The following is a 23,686-nucleotide window of genomic DNA, read 5'->3' as shown; positions in this document are numbered from 1 at the left end:
ATTCATATTTTTTCCTACTCCTGTATGTATAAAATGCATAAAAATAATATATATATATATATATATATATATATATATATATATATATATATATATATATATATATATATATATATATATATATATATATATATATATATATATATATATTCCATTATTGTTTAAAAAACGGTACAGTATTTTGTTGTAATAATAATCATTTACATTTTAGTTTATCATTGTTAAACATTGCAATGCCCTGCTCGAGTTTTAAGGGCTGTATGTAAAACATGGTCCTAATAGTATAATAGTAATAAATATATACATATAGAGACACCATTTTCTACAGGTAATTAATTCTGAGAAGTACAAAATTGCAGTCAATGACAAATACTAATAAAGTTATTATTATGTCCCTTCTCCTCCTTCAAAACAATAAATGGAACAATCAAACACACCAACACCTCCTTCATTTTCAGGGAACACTTATTAGATCATGCCCTATCCTATTGCTACCGTATTAATCTCAACACGCTTACTACAGTTTTAGGAAACGGTGTAAAAAATTAGAAGAAACATGAGCGTTAAAAGAAACGACAAAAGTCTTTCTTTCCTATAGTTTACACAGTGCCTATAAAAACCAATCTCCCCCAGCCACCTTCCTCTTTCCCCTCCCCTAAATTTACTACCCTGCATGTTTGGTCTCTCCACCCGCCGCCACTCTGCACCTCCTTATTCCCTCCCCCAGACAAAAGGAGTGCTCAGCCTACCCAAGTGTCGAAGCAAAGCGAGCGTCAGGGCAGAGCTTCTCACACATACACATGCACACGCCGTCACACAGCTGTGGTGTGTAACACAGAATGAGGCTGAGGTAAGTTCACCGCAGCTGTTATTGAGAATTACCTCATTTCTGTATTTTATGGGAGTAATGAAACATAAGAAGAGTTTGCGCCTCTCCTTTAGAAACACATGTTTCCTTCACTGTGGTTTCTTGCAGTATTGTATCAATAATTGATATCTTCAATTGAATCTATCATGCACTTTTGCCTCTTAAACCAACAGGTAGTTTGCAAAAGGACAAGCTTCTTCTCATGCCATTCTCGTACTCAACACCTAAAGAGCCAAGTTCCATCTTCAGCATTTATCAGCCCGCTTTAGTCCCTGGGAAAATTTAACCTCTAGACTGAAAGACCCTCATCAGAATCAACAGCTGGCCCAATGGAAGCAACAATCCTGGCCGAGATGGGAGACTTATGTCATCCTCACGGCTCCAGTCCGGATGGGGAGACAGTCTGTGAGGCTCTGGCCCGTCACGAATGCACCCTGAGAGAGGCCATCCGGGAGATCCACATGGACGTCAGTGCCTTTAAGTTAAGCATGGGACACCGTCTTGAAGATGCAGTCAGTCTGAGTGGGTCTCTTGGGAGAATTGTGACTCAGCTTCAGCAGGAGAACCGGGAGCTCAGAACACAACTGCAAGCTCTAAGCCAACAAGTGGAGCTCCTCAGTGGGATGAGCGGTCATAATGGCAAGGACTACGTCAATGACGACCAAGAGAATCACCGGGAGATGAAAGAAATGCTCTATGGGAAGGCTGAGGTTCCCATTCAGAGTGTCACCCAGCCTCTCACTCTAGGGAGCCAGACTCCGAACCACAGTGGTCCTGTCAACACTAACCCTAACCCTAACCCTGCGTCCACTCCTCCAACGTTCTCCTGCTCCCCCGGCTCCAGCAGTCCTCCAGTGGCTTCTAGACTTTCCACCATTGTGACAAGTCCTGTTTCAAGCAATAGCCCATCCACTGGCCGCTTCTCCAGTCGAGCCACTTTTGCAGTGTCAAGTAAAAATAATGTAAGTACTCAATAATTAATCTGTATTGCGCATATATTTAAACTGGGAAGCAGTCAAGACCTCCTATCAAAACCCCCAACATGATAATTTACTAGGTTCTATTTAGGTTTGGACAGTAATGCCAGGAGCTGATCATATTCACAGAATTATTGCATGATATTGCATATCAGCTCTTCATATCAAGTTGGCAAATGGGAACATTTGTATGTATTTAGGGAGATGAAATGGCTCATGGAAGAAGACCAATTTTGATGACATTATGGAATTTGTAATTTTGCATGGCAGTGGATATAATTGGTGCTCATACTGGTAGTCACTGGGAAGAATCAGAGAATCAAAGGCTCTCTGGTGAACTTAAAAATTACATTTGTGATAGTCATGTAAATTAGAATGACAGGTTTGGGCATTAATCGATCAATAAAGACTATTAGGTTGCTTGGCCTGACTTTTCGCTGCAAATTATGTGCTTGTTTGACAGGCCTGATCTAGCTAAATTAACACCCTAATATGATTAATTTGCCCATATAATAAATAATAATCAGACATAGGCATTGTCATCATCATTGACTTGACAAAAAGCCTAATAGTCATCATACCCTCACCTTCGTAGATATCCAATAATATCCAAAAGATATATGTTTTTTTATTATGTAGTTTTAACAGTCCATTTCAGACTCTTTTTCAAATCCAAGGCGTTTGCACAACAAACGCAATCCATATGTAAGCGACATACGGTATCAACAGATGGAAAACATCATCACTATGCAACAAAACAAACACCAGGCACATTCAAGCAGTCACGTACAAAAGTACAAACAACACATTGAATGGCGAGTAGTGATTGCATGAGCAATTGAATAAGTACATAATAATAGTTTCTACAACCAGACCATTATTTACATACTTTAAAAAGCAATTCTAAACTCTTAAAAATGAAACCCTTAGGTTCCAAATATAACATTTCCTAATGTAATTTGTATATCTCCATGTTTTTAGTTCAGAGAGACCTCTACTCTGTCTGATATTTAATTAGATTAGAATCATCGACTTTTAGTTCAGCTACTCCACATTCTTCTCTGGCCTTCCTCAGTCAAGTGAAAGTGTTTATATAATATGGATGAAAATTGACCAAACAATACCCCTGTGATGCTGTAATCCAGTAATTGCAATGTAATTTTCCAGATTTGGAAATGGCTGCTTGTGGTGAGGGAGTTGATTGTTAGACAAGCAGGGGCTGTGTTTTGTCGTGGTTTCATGAATGTGTCACTGAGGTTGGATTCCAGCACCCTATGATACTTTAAGGCTCAGAACTACTATGAATGCATGTTCCTGGGTGGTATGGTTAGGACGGACATCTTTTTTTTTTGAGTTTTTAGTCAAATATTTGGTAACATTGGATAGTCTTGTCATTGTGGGTTAGTGCCTTTTTATCATTTTTCTATAGACAGTAAACATTAGAGAGCACTAAATTATAGGACTCATATAATTCTAAAGATTGTTTTCATTATTATTGAAATTGTTATGTTGCCGTAATCTGCCTTTTCAAAACAGTTCTATATGTTCTTTGTAAAAAAGCACGCAATTTCCAAGTAATGTCACCTTATCTTGTTGCATACCAACTCATTCACTCATTAACTTATAAGAAACCTCACATTTTAGTTTGTTTTTCTCTTTTCTTCTATGTTCCACAAAGGAGTCAAATTGGTTAAAATTGTGTTTTAAATTTCAATATTTCTACTCACCCGGACCGGCTGCTGAGTGATTAGTGGATTGGCCTCATAGTTCTGGGGTCGAGGGTCCGACCACAGGTGGGTCCTCACTGTGTGTAGTTTGGAAGTTTTCGCCGTGCCTTTGTAGGTTTTCTCTGGGTGATTTGGGTTCCTCCCACATTCCAAAATGGTTGTTTGTAGTTAGCTAGGATAGACTCCAGCAAGAGCATCAGTTCTATTTTGAACACTGTGATTGCCAGAATTATTATTACAAATTATTATTATTAAACCCCTGTTCAAATGATTACATCATTGTTAATCAAATTTTTGAATGAGGGGTGTTTATTTTGACTATATCTTCAAAAACGATGCAACAAAGGACCGCACAATTTGTCTACTCGAGGCACAAATTTGCTCAAGCTTTCTTGGTTAATATCACGTATCATATTAGATGGGCACACGATCAAATTTCATTCATTTCAGCTCTTAAGGCAACTGATGCCTGACTGCGGCATTTGGTGGCTACATCAGAGGAATGTTATCTGCTGTGAAATCATGTGGCCAAAGCAAAACAAAACAAGGCCACCTTTGTTTCCGTGACTCTGCAGGAGATCCCCTGCTGTCGGTCAAAAGTTGTACTGGGATTGTACTCGCCTGCTCTTGTTGGAATGCTTCATTGGGAGCTTTCTCATTCACGTTGTCAAAGCTTAACACGATTGCCACTCTCATTCTCCTTGTCTGCAAGACAGTGAGGTTGATGACGTACATGCAATTTCGCTTGGCTGTTCAGACAAGTTTATTAGGCTTGAAAGTGTGACAGTTTTACACACCGGCTGCAGGCCTTCTTTATTTCCGATCCAAGACGATTGTCTTTGTACCAAAGTGATGTGTATAGGCCTGTTTGTCTCCAACTCACACACATTAAGATGCAAATGATAAATTAACTTGATTCAGTGTGCTTGACTGTTATTGGTAGAATTCTGAAATTTGATCAATGACAACCATTCCCACCATTTAGACAAGTTTGGAGACACACCCTTAAATTGATTGATGCAGAAGTGTAAGTGTGACCTTTGTGCCTTGCCCTCTAGCTAAGCACTAAGAGACCTCAAGTCAACCTCACCCTCGTAAGAAATTGAGGTGCACATAGATTGTGAGCCATCAGACCTTTCAACCTGACGAAACTTGTTTAAAAATCAAGCTGCACACGTTTCTACCGTCACACCAAAATTTAGTTGAATATTCTCTTAAGGGAGCTGAAAAGAAAGCATCAAATTTTTGGTAAAATGCTGACAGCTGGGGTTTCTAGAACTGTACCGTCCCAAAAAAACCACAATCATTATAGAAAATAAACAACAATTAACTACCATGAAAAGAACTATACATTTGAACAGTTTAAATGTGAATGTTTTGCAGTTAATGATGCTAAAACATAAGGTATATGAAATATCATTGCAATTATTTTCTTGTGCTCAACTCCCTCTTACAATGGTTTGAACGCAGCCTCACTGCAGAAGTTGAGCGTGCTGACTACTGAGCCAATAGCGTAGCATAGCTTCAATTGCCAGCACACTCTTTCAAGTTCTCAGGGAATAAAGTTTTGCTAACCTTCCATTGACAGAACCTTTGCAGTTTAGTAATATTTATGCTATTACTGGTATGAATAACTCTCGAGGTCAAGCCACAATATCTCAACTACTTCAGGGTCAGGATTCTTTTACTCCTGAACACTTTTTTTTTTCCCGAGATCATTGTGATGTTAATTTCATACTGTGTTTTTGCGTTTTACCCTGTCAGAACACACATTTTCATTCTTATATGAAGAGTAGAGTACATGCATACATTAATCCTCCAATCAAAATACTTCAAATTTTAGATGAGGTTTTGGTGATAGTGTGCACCTCAGAATGAAGAAGTAGTGCTGAATTTCTACATATATTTTTATATTTGTCAAATTGTGGACTATTAAAAAAAACTTATTAAAATGTATACGTATTAGAGCCTTGACCTGTTTGACCTATTCACATTAGGTCAATCATAATAAATTGCAATAGTTTTAATTAAAGCCAAATGGTCCAAAATTCAACCATATTATTATGCACAATTGCAATTGCTTTGCAAATTGTTGATTCAGTAATTTTGATGAGTCAGACTAAATTTAATTAGTAACATATGCAATAAGAAAACAAAACTCCAAGAGGTAACATTCTTTTTGTTTTCCCATGTTTATCTTATGTGCGACTCATTTGAGTTGGCACCTGTATACAATTAAACAACTGCACGAAAGCTGATTTTTAAAAACATTTCGCCCCTAAAGTTTACATAAACCTTGAAAAATCAAAACTGTTTCAGATTTGGTCAACATTAAAAGCCTCCTTTTAATAAAGTTGATTGGTTCAAGTTCAACGTTTCACTTAAAGTTAATCAAATCTGTACACAACAAGTGCCATGGCGTCAATCAGTCTAAAATTTGGCCTGTTTCTTTTTGGGAAAAGCTCCATTCATATTATTCTAGAATCTTACCATATGGTTTTCATTATACTGTACATCAATGGTTTCTTTTATGTGGTATTTTACATTGTTCCGGCACTGGAGTAAGGTTCTCTGGCTAATATCCAGAAACATGTCCCACCTCCCTTACATGCGTTATGTCCGCTGGGATCGACTCCAACCCTTCCGTAACCTTGCAAATGATAGCCTATACATAATGGATGGATATGTATGTGCATTTGACAGCAGAACATCAACCAACAGATGGAAAGTCAAGATTATTCTCCACGGGTCACGGGGTTATCTACTAGTTTCAGTCAGAATTGAGTTTAGAGACGCTTAATTTACTGCGTCGTACACGACTTGCATTACATATTACATAAGAGCTGATAGCCTGTGGAAAAAGTTAAACGTGAGGGGCAGCTTTAGGCATTAGCTTCATCTCTCACTAATTGAACACAAATCTTATCCTTGACGCAAGTCGAAAAGATGGATTGTGTTCATTGAACTGTAATGTAGTGATACAGTGGAAAAATCATTACTCAATGTTTCCTTGATGCTGGAGAATGTGTACAGAATTGCCACCATCTTTGGACTGAAAAACAGGAAGAAATTGAGGCTCTTTTTAACTCTTTGATGGAATTAAAAGACAGTTCCGTCCAATTCCAATGGGTTTGACGCCTATCACCGCCATTAAGACTGATTGAGTTGAAGAAATTACAGAAAGCAGATAAGCACATAAGAAATATATGTATATTATATTTTTAGAAAAATGAGTCAAACCTGAGTCTAAGGGGCATTTTATCATAAAGAAAGTGCAAACATAAATTATTGGAATAAAATCGGAAACAAGAAGCTATATGGTTATCTATTATGTATTAATAGTTATTCAGATCACTATACTTAAAAAAACAACATAACTTGTTGACCAAAGTCTCAATTTTACGCCAACAAATTGAGTCCTTACATTCAAGATCACTTTTCAATATCTTCGCCAATTCTGGAAGAAGGACATTTTTTTCACGGCTTTGGTCAGTAAGAAAAAAACTAAACAAACAAAAAACATATACATCACACCTGATTATAGGTTGTAGGCCCAGCCAAAGCAAGTGCAATATATTGTCTGAAAAGTTTAGTGTATATATTGCTTATGTACATATTCTTTGTATTTGACAAAATGACAATTTTTAAATAAATGTGAATTACAATTCAGAAATCAATACAGTACTGTAATTCATACAATTATTAGTGTAGTTGTTCTCAGTAAAACTGTCTTGCTTCAAACTTTCATGTATTGATACAGAACACATTGCTCTCATGAGATTGTTTCCCAGAAATGGGTTTTTTTTTTTTGGTATGAATTAACAATTGCTGAGAGTTTTAGTTATGGAACGGTTCCACCGTTGAGGAAAAGATACTCCTCTCCATAAAAAACAAAGATCTGACATTTACAAAGAGCCTGTAGAGACCATAAAACCGCTGACATGGGCCAAAACTCATCCATCCTGTCTCTGAGGTATCCCCTTCCCCCTTCACTGTGAGATTGACTCCATCCAAATTTCACTTACGTTTACAGCTATACCTATGTATATATGCCAAACGTCTTCAATAGAAAAGCAAAGAAATCCACCTGCAGACAATTTTAAGTGCAGACTCGTAATTTAATGGTAACAAGAGGAGCGCAGCCATAGATAATGTGAAATGTTATACTCTAATTAAAAGAAGTGCACAACTGGGACTATAAAGTGCATGCTGTTGTGTGTGCATATGTGTGTGTATACAGGGGGGTTTAACAGAGGTATGTGGCTACTCCCTGGCTATCCTTGGCTCTCTTAATGACTTCCAGACAATAGACTGTGTTCCCGTCATCACCGCTGTGGAAACAAGTTAGTTGGTGAGACACCTCGAATGCCCTCTGGAGCCACCGCTGCTAGATGGCATCCAATTTTTGTGTTGGTCGGTTAAATCAGCTAATAGTTTCGTGTTATTCGTGTTAGGCTGATTGGATGCTGTAAATTGTCCCTAGGTATGTGTGTGAATACGCATGGTTGACCATTTAAAAATGTGATTCTCTTATTTTTAATTAATTGTTAATGGATAAACCTACAACATACACACTATGCATACAACATAACAAACATAAATAATTACAATATAAAAAAACACAAGATAATATTGCCTGTTAGCTTTTTTTATGTAAACAATGCTTGTTTTTTTAAAAACTATATAAACAATATATAAAATATTTAAAGAAAACTGTTGTTTAAAACAAGCAAAGATTAATAGGAGAATATGTAGAGTTTTATTTTTAATTGAAATAAAGATTTTGTATCAAGCCGCCCGATGGTGGAGTTGTTATCCCGGCTAAATCTGGTACGGGTAGTCTAGGTTTGATTGGTTGTCTGTCTGTGTGTGCTCTTTGACTGATTGGCGACCAATCTAAGGTGTAGTCCGCCTTTCGTCTGAAGACAATTGGGTTAGGCTTCAGCAACCCCCGCAACCCTTTCAAGGATGGGCGATAAGGAAGATTTTATATCAATAAATAAATAGAAAACATGGGCAGAAAAATGAAAAATAAGTACTTTTTTTTTTTTGCATTTAACCTTTTTACCTAAATAAAAATGTGAAGCCTACATAGGGTTAAGTCAACCAGGGAAAGATAAGGCTGCCTGGATGCAACCCGTGTGAAACCATACAAGATTTGTCTTTGCTTGATAATGCTTTTAAATGAGTCAAGCACGACACTCCTTCCTATCCTTATCCAGGAGGGTCCACGTTTGTCATACTTTCCTGACCCCTCACCCCACACCCTCCACCCCAATTTACTGCATCACTGCCAGGAACCAAGAATTGCCCCTTGTGAATGCTGAAAGGAGGGAGGTGGACTACCGAGATAGCCAAGATAGGGGCAGTTGCGGTCTATTGTTGCCATATGTTGGAGATACTGTGTACTCGAAGGGAGAAGTGAAGTGGAAAATGAACTCAGCAAGGAGGTGAAAGAGAAACATTTGTTGTGTACACGACATGAACTCACTTACAGTAAACAATTTGTACGTTGATACAAGCTTTTCTAGCATTTTCACTAAGAGCTGTTTGGAGTTCCTCAGATTTTCTGAGCATTCATTTACGATGAATCATGTTTATGACGCACCAATTTACTGCCTTATATATTTATATACACTGTAGGTCTAGATAGTAGTACATAAAAAAAGCCAGTTTATAACTGCAGAAAGATAAATGTTTGTGATGGGGAATCCTTCATCAGTCAAAACTGTGCCAACATAGTTAAGAGATGATTCACAACAAGTCTGAGCTGGCAAAAAAAAGAAGCTTAGAGTCTGTTATTAAATATAAAAAGACAGTTTATGCTCTGTGGATGAGCTTCCATAATTCAATATACAATCTGTACCAGAAAACATATGAAATGGCAGTAATAATAATTCCTGCTTCAAGACTGCTTCTCCTATACCAACACAAACATCTAAAGGAAAAAAGTTCCTGGTTTATGTATCTAGTGCATATTTTCCATTTCAATGCAAAGAGTTTGTGTGGTCATTTTTTCCCCCGTGAAATTACAGGTTGTGTTAATCTATTATTTTTAAATGGTGAGTAGAGAGTAGGATTCCTTTTTACACTGCCAGGTGGGGATTACGAGCCTACGTCCTCTATCATCATGTCCTTACAGACTGCTTTAAATAAGCGTGTATACACGCATGTGTATTTACAGGGGGTCTTATTGTACGCCTATATGAAACTTCACCAGCTTTCACTGCATTTGATAATTTGACGGTGTTGAGAAGCCATGCTTCAGCATTTTTGCACATAAAATTGGCTAGCTGTGTTCAAATGTAGATCTTAATACGTAGCTATATGGTTTAAAGTTTTCTTTCAGACATATGTTGAACCACTTTTCCAGGCCACTTATATGTTATACAGTATTTAAGAATTTTATGGACTTCCAGCCCAATGATTAGTAAAGTTTCCCTTTTTTGAGGTTTTATGTTCAAACCTCAGCTCTGTGCAACGTCTTCCATACAAAGTTCATTTAAAATATCAGATTTCCCATCAGTGTGACTGTAGAAAGGATTGTTATTACCACCACTCACACAAAGTTTGCTGATTTCAGTCCCATGACGCCAATGAGCCATATCAAAGTTATGGTTTCCTTCCAAGAGCCATACTAATGTCTGCCTCCTAGCACGGCCTCCATTCATTTGCTTATCAACAACTAATGAATTATAAAATGAATTTATCATTATTTTGATTGTTTATTAATCATTTAAGGACTTTCTTCATCTAAATAATGTCTAAAAACTCTTGTGATACCAACTATTTAGTCATTTACCATATTTAACAATCATAAGGCGCAGCCAAATAAAAGTTGCAGTCTTGGTTTGGATTATATTGGATTGGATAACTTCATTCATCTCCTATTCGGGAAATTTCATTGCATCCCAGTAGGATATTTTGTACTGTAGAATATTCTGTAGCAAATTCTGTATTTAACACATACACTTATTTAAAATATTCCTTTACAATGTGAGAAATAGGGAAAAAGTACATTTTGTCTGATTTCTCTCATCCTAGATCTCTTAAATACGACCACAGAAATATTGTTGGAATTTAATTTTTGCAAGAAATGTTAAGTTGGTGCATATGATTTACTTTCGGGGACCACAAATATGATGTGCACTGCCTTGATTTAGACACTTTGCTATATATAAGTCTTACCAATGGATCAGCCTTATTCAATGGCACCCTTGATGACATCAAATATTTGCATAGCTGTGATGTATATATATATATTTCCTTCAACAAACAGCTTTACTCATTAAAGCCACTGATCCATCTACACTCGCCTCCATGGAGATACCTGAGACAGTTTAACAATATCCTCTAAATAAACAGGATATAGCATTCACCATGCTCCCTCATGCCGGCTGTTTAAACAAAGGGGTTTCTCATTGCAAGTGATCCCGTAGCAACTGCCACTATTTGCCGCTTTGGCAAACACTATTATATGTTTTAGTCTAACCTGAAGATACTCTGAATGGTATGTTTGATTGATGAGTATCATTGAATGAAGAACAGTAATACTAGTAACTAGTAATAAGTGTTTTCAGATTATATGTTTTGAGATTTATATGTAAAGCATCAAGACTTCCAATTGTAATTGAAAAATGTGCACTCAAATTTACAATGTTTTATCTGATAGGAGTATTAAGATAATATACAAGTACAGTTGAGTAAAATGCTTGGAGGCCTTTTAAACAATGAGATCATTTTTAGTACCTGAATTCAGGGTCAGGAATAACCATGTTCTGGAATTAACGTTTTTTTTAAATTATTGTTAATGTTATATAATAAAAATAGATACTAATGAATGATTAATCATTGATACATTTGAGAAATATGCAGAGAAATTGTTTTAAATCTCTAGTATAGCAACCATCTGAATACTTCCAATACATATTTTTGGTGATAATAACTTAGGACCCCAAAGATTTATTGATATTTTGTTCTTCAATGGATTAAGTGTATTCATGGTGTAATTTAATCCTGCCAATTCCCTGGCTCGTAGAATCTTGCCCTGAACGTCGCGACCTTAAATGTCCTGTCAGTCATGTGATCCGCATTAAGTGTTGCAGAGTGTCCTGCCAACAAATCAGAAGTCGCGATAATGGAGAGCGTTTACAGGAACTGAGGCAGCCCTGCTATCGTATTTCCCTCTTTTGACCCACAGTGGATTTGAAGGAAGCTCTCCTTCCCACAACTCAAGCATTCAACAATTTGTCTCCCTTCTCCTGTTTGATAGGCAGCTGTTTCCACTTCAACTGCTACGTGCCTCTGTCACATTTCCCGTCATGCACAACACAATTACAAGATTCTACTGGTTGCACCTTTTTAAACAATCAAACTGGTAATGAATCATTTCTTCTTTTTTTTTTGGAGGCTTCGATTGCCCATGATTTTTGAAAGTAGCCCAATTGCAGACATTCTGAAGGAGGCAGACTAATTTAATAAACTGGTCATGATACTGATGATTTGATTTTACATGTGATGAAATGGAAAAAAGTGGAAAATGGCCCAACAATCTGAAGCAAATACATCTAGTATCTAGTCTGGCAGTTTGAAACACAAACAGCTGTTCACTTACCCCTATCCTGGCTACCTGCTCTTACATTTCCTGAAAGCCTTTTTAAAAGGTCTTGTGTCATTTTTGACATGTGTACCTTGACATAATATGCACACTATCAGTCTCTAGTTTGGACCTCCCGTAGAGTCAAAGCAGTTCGTAATTAAGTGCGGATTTTGACATAGCCAAAGCTCGTAGTTGTTCCATGTGATATTTATTTCAAAGAATCGTGTTTGACAGATCTGTCATCATTGGTTGGCCGTATTTTGGCTGCTTGTGAGTTTGCTTGCTTATTACAGAGTCCATTCACAGCAGGAATCATAATAAAAAATGTAAAAACGTTTATGGTAAAATACTAACACCCGGTTACTTGAATTTGAGGGTTAAAACAAACTAACAAGTAAACCATAAAATACATGTAAATATGGTACAATGCTTTTGTAATCAAACTTTTTGTGGAAGATTTATTTTGTAATAATGTGATCCATATGTGTGACCTGTCTTCGTGTTGGTGACATCACTATTCTCAAAATGTCATCCTAGTTCTTTTGCGGAATGGGATTCAAACCCACACTCCTATCTTGGCAGTTGAATGTGCTGACTAGTGAGATACTGAAAACCAGTTGGAGGGACTGAAGTTAGGAAAACTTTAGTCGCTCAGAACTTAAAAGAGTAAGACTTGGGAATTAGGACAGTAATCAGCATTCTCTATTGGCAAAACGACATATATTATGTAATCATTTTAACCGTGGTTTAACAATGATAATAATAATAATAAACAGGGCAATCACAGTGTTCAAAATAGAACTGAAACTTTGGTTAGAGCCTGCTCATATTCATACATAGGGGCAATTTTCTGCGTTTTTTGGGGATGTGAGAGTAAACCAGAGTGCCCGGAGAAAACCCACGCAACCTCCTACCACTCTTTCACCAGGCAGCCTGATGGCTTCATCTGTTTTGCTAATCATCTGACTGTCTTAACACACTTTGGATGAGCCAAATATGACACATGCGCACACATAGTGCTGGATGACTGAATTCTACACGGGTCAATTCCAACTTGCATCAGTCTCTGGCTTGCAATGACAGTCAAAAATGACTTCACACTTGGTTAAAAAAACAAACATTTCATCTCTCTTCTACTGTATATTTGTATTGCAGAGTATTGAGCGAGAGGAGCCAATAGAAGTAGACCCAGCCCCGGGAAATGCAGGCCTGGAGAACGGACACAGTGCGTCAACAGGTACCCACAAGTGTTTCTCATCATGCCAGTGCAATATGTTCTCCATCTCAAAGCTCAAAAGTGACGTCAAGCACGTTAAGTGAAAGAGGCTTAATTCCCCCTCCCCTTGACATGAGGATCTCTTCATGAGTGCTGGCCTGTTAAAATAGTTGAGTAATGTTTTCTGTGGTTCTGGGGGAGATTTGTCAAGTCTGGCAGATTAATCCCAGACTATTTCGCAGTGATGTCATCACTGTCTGCTATGTTTGGTTACTTTTACAGAGGCTCAAACTGAGATCTGTTACTGGACAGACTGGGAAATGCAAGTTTAGTAAAGTTTACATTGACTTCGCAGGGATTGGTCAACAGTAGGCAGAGTGGCCTTGAGACATGTAATCAGCCGCATATTTAGATTGATGTATTGGATTCAGTTTTTACCAAGGACAATCAGCAACAACAACAAAAATCAAATGCATGTGATCAACTTTCAATTATGCAACTTGTTTTGATGTCACACTTTCTTTATCCTCTAATCAGAGCACTCCCTGCTGGACCATGGAAAGACGACATCCCCACCTCGGGACTTCCCACATGAACACACGGCTCAGGTTGCCATGCGATTGGCCCACTTCTCCATCACAGCCACCACCAAGACAGCAGAAATCAAGACTTCTCCTGACTCGCCTAGAAGCCCCACCTCTTCTCGTTCTTCTCCACTCTTGGAAGCCTCCCCTCCCAACCAATTGGCAGCTACCGTTCTCAGACCTCAAGCCAGTACAGATTCTCCAATTCAACCAGGTGACCCTGATAACCAGTTGAAGCTGGGCTATTCAAAATTTCAAATCAATTAAAACCTCCAGACTTAACATTTGGTTTGTTGTCAGTCTCTTTCATGAAGACGTGGACCCCAACACTAAGTAGAGCTGTCGGAACTTCACGCCTCCAAGGTAAGATACGCCGGAAAAATGCCTCTAATTCCAAGATCGTAATGGCAATTGAGGATTATGGTCAATTTATTACAGAAAAAACGAGCTCATCTTCAGCTAAAACTGTGACGTATGCTGCATTACCTCAACATGACAGGTCAGTTTAGATTTTTCTTTTTAAGTTTCAGTTAGGTTAAGACGGTGAATTGTTTGTCCGTCTGTAGAGATAAAACCGTGGAAAGCAAAGAACGGTCGCTTGGGCATGGAGGAGAAAGGAGACGAGAACTAGTGAGGTCGCAGACTTTACCCAGAAATATTGGAGCTCAGGCCCGACGGTCAATCTTTGAGAAGTTGGACACAGATGTCAATAACAGGTGAATTTACTGTTTCGCTATAAGACTGCGTGCAAGTAGTGGAAGGACATTCATTAATGTGGTCTTTGTGTTTGTACAGTCACCCCAAAATAGTGGAGTCCAAACCCAAACTGAAGCGTTCACAAAGTTTTGGAGTTTCTAGTGCCAGCAGTATCAAACAAATTCTTCTTGAGTGGTGTCGCTCAAAGACCGTAGGCTACCAGGTAATGTACTATTAGTAAGTATTATCATTGTGGGTGTGAGGCAGGGTACAATTTAGACAGGTTGAGATTAATGTAAAACTTCAGTTTCTTCAAAATTCAGGTCCCAATTTCAGATTTGGTGATAAGAACTTGCTGCATATTTTCAATTTTTATTTTCTTATCATTCTTATCTTAACATATCTTATCCAAATTATTGCAAGATTTTTTCAGGGGTCATTATTACAATTGTTGAGTAAAAATCCTAAAAGTTTGACATTTTACATTATGATTTATACCAGCAGACTACTTCAACACTTTCATGACCAATATAATTTTATGAAAATAACAAAAATAAACTATAAAAGAAACAATTACACCCATCTGATTTCTTCATGCTTTCCCTTTTCAAGTCAAGTCAAACAAAAGCAAGAATGAAGATGAAAGTGCTAGACTATTTCATATATCATATTTAGAGAAAGCGGAGACAGTTTTATGGCCAGACTGTCATATTCCATTATCTCCCATTCACCTCTTAAATTTTCAGTATTAAGTTATTTGCCTCATGTGCACATAGTCGCAATAAATTCACAAAGCATTGTTTTAAATCTCTTTTTTTTTGCTGTAGAACATAGAAATCCAGAACTTCTCATCGAGCTGGAGTGATGGCATGGCTTTCTGTGCTTTGGTACACTCCTTCTTTCCCACCGAGTTTGACTACGAACCATTGTCACCGGCCAACCGCAAGCACAACTTTGAGCTGGCTTTTGGGACTGCAGAGTAAGTTGTAAAAAGAAAAGTGTGTGTTTTCTACAAACCACCCCTTGATAATTCTAACTGTTTTTCCATTATTGTTCTTTTCTCAATGATGTTTTATTCCTCTTTGCATATTCCACCAGAGCCAAGGCAGGCTGTGATCGGCTAATCGAAGTGGATGACATGATGATCATGGGCCGTAAACCGGATCCGATGTGTGTATTCACCTATGTCCAATCTCTCTACAACCATCTACGCAAATTTGAGTGACAACCATATTTGGATGGTGAGACTTTGTCAAGAGCGGCCAAGGTGGAGTGAGTGGTGGGCGTGTTGACCTCGCAGCTCTGGGGTCCTGGGTTCAAATCCAAGTTATGTCCAACTGTGTGGAGTTTGCATGTTCTCCCCGGGCCTGTGTGGGTTACCTCCGGGTACTCTGGTGTCTTCCCACATTCCAAAAACATGCACGATAGGCTGATTGGACACTCTAAATTGCCCCTAGATATGAGTGTATGTGTGCATAATTGTCTCCTTGTGCTCTGTGATCGCTGGCCACCGATTCAGGGTGTCCCCCGCCTCTGACCCGAGGAGAGCTGGGATTGGCTCCAGCACCCCCCGTGAACCTAATGAGGATAAAGTGGTTCAGAAAATGAGATGAGACTTTGCAAGTCATTTGAAATGAAGAGTGTAACCCCCTCTTGTGGTCACACAGTGACCATTCTTCCAAAAACAGCATGTGGATGAGCCCTACTCAAGCAATGAAAACATGCTGTGGCCTGTGCCAAATGATAAATTTGTTGTTTCTAAAGCTATTTTGTTCCTACTTGTATGTTATATTTTACCGTTGCACCAGATTTGCAACACCTGAAGAACTGAAATGTAGGCAATAAATTGTGAGTTATTATGAAATATGTTTAAATAAGATATGAAAATAAGTTTGCTCAATAGAATGTAATACGATTTATGTACACACTGTATGCTTAGGTATTGATTTGTGTTCAATAAAAAAGAGACATTTGATTTGAACATATACTTTCTAAGTAGTAGGACATTTATTTATTGTATATACTGTGCATGTCCATCCCTATCTTTCTCAATGCTGATTGGCTTTTCATCCCGCCTAAGCATTTTCTGGTGCTCGTTGTTGATTATTGCAGTTGTTCAATCTTTCACATAATCATTATTTGATAGAAGTTGTGGAATGTAAGACAAAGTTTGTATATATGTTTAAAATTATGATTGTATTCTCTTTTTTACAACAAAGTAGTAGATATACATTATATCAAGAATACAGTTTTTGCCAGCATAGTGTTGGTATTTTTATAATTTAGTTAAAAGAGTTAAAATAATCAATTTTAGTGCGACATGACTTCATAACCTATAAAACCTTCTGGTGTAAATAACACGACCAAATATCATAGTGTACGATGGAAAATAAGATTAAGGTGATTGTTTCTCGAGTAAATTCCAACTAAGCGACTTGCAAAACACCATGATTTGACTCTCAGTCTATTGAGATTAAACTGTTGGTATTTAATACCTGGGTTCCCTAATGGTGTGGGGGTGGGGGCTTTTTGTTATGAGTAGTATATATAAGAAGTGGTCTCCCCCTCCACTCTATCAAATCATCCATCCACTGACAAAGGATAAACAGGATAACTATGTTTGTGTGGTGAGAATGGCTTTGTTCATGGATGCAGATTTCTCAATAGTCAAGCAGAGCCAGCCAACAGAGGCGGTGGATTTGAAAGCAGTATTCGGGGAACAGGAGCAATGTAAAGGTAAGACCCTATAACAGACATAGTTTGATGCTAGAAGCCTTTTTTAAATTATACTTGGCAAAAACTGTCAACAACTCAAGACAACTGCCTTGATTTATAACAATGAATGCTTTCCTTTTAGCCAAAGATGCTCATAGGGAAAGCACCCTATCCTCATTTGAGCTGGATCGCGCCACCTGTTTAAGCGAGGGTCCAAGAAAAAGGAAGCGGACCATCTTCAGTCGAGCTCAGCTGTCAGAGCTGGAGCAAGCTTTTGCAATGACTCCATATCCTGATATTACTCTAAGAGAGAGGCTGGCTGCTGACACACACCTGCCGGAAAGCAAGATACAGGTGAGTGAATTGATTGATCAGACATTTGCCTTCAGGATGAAGCTGAATGAATTGCAAAATCTCCCTCAGGTATGGTTTCAAAACCGAAGAGCCAGAAGTATCAAGACTGGGAGATTTCCCAAGTCCACAAAACATTTTCTAGGAGGGAAGGGGCTCGCAGAAACCACCTCTGGCCTGGTGACCTCAGCCTTTCCTGCCCCGACAACCCTGGCAGACATATTCCGATCGGAACAAAACCAGCTCTGTGATGACATCCCTCAATTCTACTCCGACTGGATCCAACTTTACAGCAACCAATCAACACCATCGACACCATCTTTCCACCAGCAGACTACCCTTGGTTCTCCGAAGCGTTCAGACGAGGAACGACAGCAGTGGCAATCACTGGGATCGTTCCTACCTGGTTCCTTTTCTCATCCTATCTCCAGGCAAACTCCCCATGCTCCTCCTAACCACTCCTACCAGACCCTCAGGAACTTCAAAACCCAGAGCCTAGGGCAGTCCACACCTCATCAGGCAATAGGCGGCCACATTTCTATCGACCAAATCGTTCCTTCTCACCCTCAATCGGCATATTGGGAGGTAACTCAAAGCCAAGGACACCACCACCACCATCACCATCATCATACCCAAATGGGACCACAGACCTCCATGGGCTACATATCAGACCTGATCTACAATGCTGCTATTGTGACCAACTTCCTGGAGTTCTGACAATGTAAAATTGCTGAAAATGTATATCCTATTTACACCCAGAACAAAGCAAACCACTGGTTGTTTTGTCAAACTCAAATTACTGTTTGAATGGTTTGATAGTTTTCTTTCCTTTTTTTCCTTGCACCCATTCTTAAAGACAATCTTTTCAATGCTGTGCGGTTTGATTTGAATGTAAAAAAAGGAAATATCATGTGGTGAAGTTAAGTTTATGCATGTAAAAATTGGCTTGGAATTAATGTAAAGCTCTCCATTCAATTGCTTGACCTTATTGTTGTCTAATAAACATGATTAACACCTACAGTGCGTTATGATGTCTTCAGTTCAATTTTATTTAAATAAACATAAAGCAACAAGAGCATGAATCAAAAATATTTATAGCTACTCCTGGAAATAATTGGTTGTGCAGTGTATAAACAAATGTGTTCATGTTTACATCTCACTGGTAAAATTATTGTCTCCAACTGTATTATGATATTATATCTTCAAGTATCAGTAAGTGTGAATTCATACATAAAATGATCAATGAAAAACTGCACCCACTCCCCTTTGTGGAATAGTTTGGCCATCCCTTTACTATACTGTTTAACCAAGAAAATATAGGCAACAATAAGTCTGCAATTAAATAGTAATGTAATTAATCAACCAAGAGACAATGCATAGTCATTCCTAGAATATTCCTACCAAATTTCAATCAAATCCCTCCCCTCCATGATAATGTCGTATATAAGAAAAAGAACAACAAAGTAAGGGAGAACTTCAGAGTTTCCACCGGGCAGTCTACAATGACAGTAACAAAAGGGAAAACAGGAGGGCGAATGAGCAGTTGCCATTAATATTACAGGTAGAGTGAAGGAGAAAGGTGTTTTTTAAGAAAGTTGGTTCTGTGAGAGCCTGAGATCGTGTTGATTATGAAAGACCAAATACATTTTTTTCCAAATTGTTTAAAAATCCCACTATTTGAGTAATGTGTAATTGTAATTTTCCTCCACATGCTGTCTCTCAAAGTTAAAACATAACATCTTTTCTACTTGACTATAATGTAAATCACAATTAATTTCATTTCATTCTTTGCCTGGGCCTACAACTTAATACTTAAATGTGACTTCTACATTTTTATTTATTGAGAGTTCTAGACTTACTAACGTTGACTTTGATTTGGAGGGAGATCAAGATTTTTTGTACATCGGGTTGTAGTTATCTGAATAGAACTAAATACAGTACATATAGATATTTTGAGTCTGTTCTGAATTTTTCATTATTGCTGTGCATGTAATCGACATATATCTGGTTATATATAAGATATACTGCACTGTGTGAGGAGTAGAAACGGTTGCCCTATGTGAATTATCTTTCAAAACATCCCGATTAAAATGATTCCTTGTGCATGGATACCATGAAAAGAAGTTATTTTCTAAATCTCTCGACTCTAAGTATCATGAGGTTATTATGTGCAGTAGGTCCGAGGAAGAAACTAATGAAAATTAAAGCCAAAGCTTTGGACTCTATCAGCTTACAGGTCCTATAATTATGACTGGATTTAAGTTTGAAATATTACATGAGAAGTATAATACATACACGAACATAACGGATGGACAAGACAGTCGTGCAGTGGACAGTGATCTCTGCATATCACAATCATCTTTAATACCAAATAATCTTTCAATAAATCCCTAATCCGGGTGTCAAATCTCAGAATTCAGGAAAATACTTTTTCCCCTCCAGATGTAGTTACATCTTTTAATCCCCCCATTTACGTGATTGGACTAAACAAGAGGATGCGATCATAAAAATATGGTGGAAGAATATTTATACGCATCGAAAAGGGATCAAGGGGAGAATGATCATCTCGGTCTTGTATGAATTGTTTTGAAATTGTCGATCGGGGACGGTAATCCTTTGCTTTGTGTTGTTGGAGATGTGATTCACTAGAAAACAAGTGACTGTAAACAGATCAGATACGATGAGCGCAGAGACCAATAAAACAGTTTTAAGTTATTTCAAAACTGATATTGGAACTCTTATCCCTTATCAAGTCAAAATAAAGTATATTGAAGTATTAGGACAAAGAGGGAAATCCAGGAGTCGCCGAAAACAATATTTATTTTGATAAAAAGACTATGTCACGATTTTGTGGGGAAAATATTTTGTTTTTTTCTCCATTATAACATAATCAAGTGATATTATTATTATTAACTAGAGGATACGGATCTTTTGAATATTTGCATTAAATAGGAATTGGAATTTAGCAGGAGATACATGATTGGAATTCTTGGTGTAAATATGACAGACTACAAAAGAAAATCATACGCATTTGTTCTTTTTTTTCCACAAGAAAGAGCGAGAATAAATAGTAAACAGTTAAAACAGAAAACGGATTTAAAAGTAAATCACAAAAGGTATAAACGAGACATTAAACCATTAAGCTGGGTAAAATGACATCACTGTATAGACTGAGTGTCTGAGCATACTGTAATATAAAGTTCCACTTGTACACAGTTGTTATTTACCAAAACATGGAAAAAACATATATAGTCCTATCAGTTCTTATAGACAAAAACTCTAGCTGTAAACCCTTTGTGGAAAGTGAAACATTTCAACGTGAAGGTAATTTAAAGTACTGTTTAGTCATACAGTATTGTCATTGTAAGCGGTTGGTATTCTTTACAGCTTTTATTACCTGGCTCTGGTGCAATTCTGTTTTTTTTGTTGTGCTAGGGTTCCCCAAATTCCCCCTCCATGGTCCGGACCAGGACGTACAGCTCAGCAAGCCCAACTACGGACGTTGCGATCACAGCAGATATCACTCGCTGGGAAAAGAAGTCAAAACATAATTCATGTTATTAGATCATCTTAACATTAAATGTCAACATTGCAGTCCACAGATGTATGGTAAGTGTGTTTATTAAGAAAGAAAACATGAACTGCAGTGGTAATCAATGCAGAATAAGACAAATTCTTACCGCTGTTGTTTCTGTGAACAGATACTGACTCCCTATATAGGAGCATGCAAACGTAGCAATTATGGTCACCAGAAAGTTGAAAACAGTCACCATCACAGCTTTTGCTGATCGTACTAAAGGAATAGAGAATGTGTGAATTGTTCATCATGTACGATTCATGAAACAGAGTATTATTTAATACATAATAAAATGTTTTTCATTTTTTTTGCATCATAATCTGGTAAAAAAATGGAAATTTTGATATTCAGAATCTTTTGTGCAATAATCATTTACATGAAGGTCATTTAAACTAGGTGTTGTTGTCTTTTCTTTGAAGTCATATTGAGCAACACACTAACCTTGCTGTCCAAAATCCGCCAGTGTTCCATTGCGGTTCATATCCTGCATTGGAGTAAAAATAAAATCATAAAGCATCAAGGTGTGTTTACATAGAGGTAGCAATAGTAGTGATCATAAGTAAGGGTTCAAAATAATCTGGCCCCAATATATATGTTAAAAAAGTACTGCTTTCTTGAATTAATCACAAAGAAAAACGATAATTTCAAAGTTTGAAAGACTGCGTTGATCAAATAAACTCAGCGATTAGCCAATGTTGTGTGATGTGCAAAAATCTCCATTATTGTGTGTCACTTAATATATGGTGACTGTTTTCAAACTGTTAAAAAGGGAAAGGAATGTGTTTTTGTCTCCAGTATGTTGTTTAATCGCTATAAAAGAAGAAAGTATTATCTAAAACACTATTTTATTACAAGTTTGGTAAATTGTAACGTTACATTGTTAAAAAAAAGTTTTTGGTGAAATGAATATAAAATTGAGGAAGATGTTTTATGTGATCCATATACAGTAAGTGATCCTAACATTATTTACCTGATTGTTTACATTACGTGTCATCTTGTTGTATTCCTCGTTTGCTAATCTGGCTTTAATGATTTCTAAGCGTGCAACCAGCTCGGGGTTCTGGAAAAAGACAGAATCAGTATCAGGTTTGTCCAGGTGGTAGTGGTATCTTTATACACATTCAATATTCAAATTGCAATTTTGAGATCCAAATAATCTATACCATGCCGTATCATCAAAAAATTGGTGAAATTGGACTTGAATCATTTCACTAAAAGCACTAGTTTGGAAGAGGAATAATTCCATTGCCACTCCCAGTTAAAGTTCAAGACACACTCATAGTGAATAAAAACACATATTTTCGAGCATATACTGTGTGTCTTATGATAACTGTTTTTTAAGGCACATTTTTGCAAAAAACATTTAAGCACTGGAACTATTTTAAAACTAGTGGGTAGTACTGCTTCTTGTAGTGAGAAGCGAATAGCATTTTCTGAAATCCAAAAAATGTACAACTTACCCTATAGTATTTGGTCACTGAATAAGGCCATATAAACATCCAAAAAGAGTCTAGTGAATTATAGCGGAAAGATTAATTGTGGCATGCAATTTTTTTGAGCTGCCGGTGCGAGTAAGGTCTTGCAAAAACAAATTGAATTTTTAATATACTGTAAAAGAATTATTATTTCATTTAAAAAAAAAAACTTACCCTAGGGGGCTTCACAAATTCAGGTAAGTGCAATGAACTGTCCTCCAACAACTCATACAAATAAAATGGGTGCCCTGGCAGGGGGACAACAATTAGATATTAAACAGATGATCCACAGTATCTGTAACTCATGCAATAATAACAAATCTGCGCAGAAATGGTGAAATTCTATATTTCAAAGCTTTTTCAAAAATATTAAATGACAGGTAAAATCCATTGACACGACTGCTCAAGTAGTAATGCAAATGAAAGCCAGGAAATATGGAGAGGCAGAAGTAGCACAGACATAAAGGAAAGACATTTCGTGGTTATTACCTTCATCTTGAAGATACTGTTTTAATTTCCTGGCTAAACTAAAGGGTAAGATTATTTGACCTTTCTTTTCTAGTAGATCTCCCAGTTGCGTTCTCAGTTCTTCAGACAGAGATAAGTCCGGCTGTTCTAACAAATCGGAGACTTTTTTCCTGAATTGATCTCCAACGACAAATGCCGAAGTCATACTTCCGAGGAACAGTGACCAAACAGTCAGATAATCAACAAAATATATTATTATTCGGAGGATTTTTCAAATACGGTTATGTGTATGACTATTAAGCTCGAAAGCGAAACAAAATATTGATACACAAGCATGCGGCCATGTTTTACCAGTGATCACATGACGCAAGGCTCACGTGGCCGTTCATGTTAACTAACAGTTTAAAATACACATTAATTAAAAAATATTATA

General features: G+C 37.4%; 3 protein-coding genes across 6 annotated transcripts; 2 read left to right on the top strand and 1 right to left on the bottom strand.

Annotated features, from left to right (window-relative positions):
* Positions 1 to 741: 741 nt before the first annotated feature.
* Positions 742 to 16,626, top strand: smtnl (smoothelin, like). Of its 2 annotated transcripts, XM_077722295.1 has the most exons (10): positions 742 to 850; positions 1,042 to 1,830; positions 13,327 to 13,408; positions 13,925 to 14,185; positions 14,272 to 14,334; positions 14,410 to 14,470; positions 14,538 to 14,687; positions 14,767 to 14,890; positions 15,495 to 15,646; positions 15,766 to 16,626. In XM_077722295.1, the coding sequence occupies exons 2-10, from the start codon at positions 1,198 to 1,200 to the stop codon at positions 15,890 to 15,892; spliced, it is 1,653 nt and encodes a 550-aa protein (XP_077578421.1). In that variant the 5' UTR covers positions 742 to 850; positions 1,042 to 1,197; the 3' UTR covers positions 15,893 to 16,626. The 2 variants fall into 2 exon arrangements, with proteins under 2 accessions (XP_077578421.1, XP_077578422.1); XM_077722296.1 differs by lacking the exon at positions 742 to 850 and having other exon boundaries at positions 957 to 1,830.
* On the bottom strand, positions 2,558 to 23,686 carry vma12 (vacuolar ATPase assembly factor VMA12). 3 transcript variants are annotated; one of them, XM_077722300.1, is made up of 7 exons: positions 23,275 to 23,686; positions 22,960 to 23,033; positions 22,281 to 22,370; positions 21,752 to 21,794; positions 21,414 to 21,526; positions 21,131 to 21,260; positions 2,558 to 4,277 (listed from the first exon to the last, which is right to left on the bottom strand). In XM_077722300.1, exons 1-6 carry the CDS (start codon positions 23,456 to 23,458, stop codon positions 21,165 to 21,167), a joined length of 600 nt encoding a protein of 199 aa, XP_077578426.1. In that variant the 5' UTR covers positions 23,459 to 23,686; the 3' UTR covers positions 2,558 to 4,277; positions 21,131 to 21,164. The 3 variants fall into 3 exon arrangements, with proteins under 3 accessions (XP_077578426.1, XP_077578425.1, XP_077578424.1); XM_077722299.1 differs by lacking the exon at positions 2,558 to 4,277 and adding an exon at positions 16,885 to 17,715 and having other exon boundaries at positions 23,275 to 23,677; XM_077722298.1 differs by lacking the exon at positions 2,558 to 4,277 and having other exon boundaries at positions 20,807 to 21,260; positions 23,275 to 23,677.
* On the top strand, positions 16,944 to 18,751 carry sebox (SEBOX homeobox). Its single transcript, XM_077722297.1, has 3 exons — positions 16,944 to 17,403; positions 17,525 to 17,736; positions 17,806 to 18,751. Exons 1-3 carry the CDS (start codon positions 17,175 to 17,177, stop codon positions 18,448 to 18,450), a joined length of 1,086 nt encoding a protein of 361 aa, XP_077578423.1. The 5' UTR covers positions 16,944 to 17,174; the 3' UTR covers positions 18,451 to 18,751.

The sequence above is a fragment of the Stigmatopora nigra genome, chromosome 8 (assembly GCF_051989575.1).
Source record: "Stigmatopora nigra isolate UIUO_SnigA chromosome 8, RoL_Snig_1.1, whole genome shotgun sequence".
NCBI classification, from domain to species: domain Eukaryota; kingdom Metazoa; phylum Chordata; class Actinopteri; order Syngnathiformes; family Syngnathidae; genus Stigmatopora; species Stigmatopora nigra.
The sequence above is the reverse complement of the archived record's forward strand: the minus strand, read 5'-3'. Positions and strand labels throughout refer to the sequence as shown.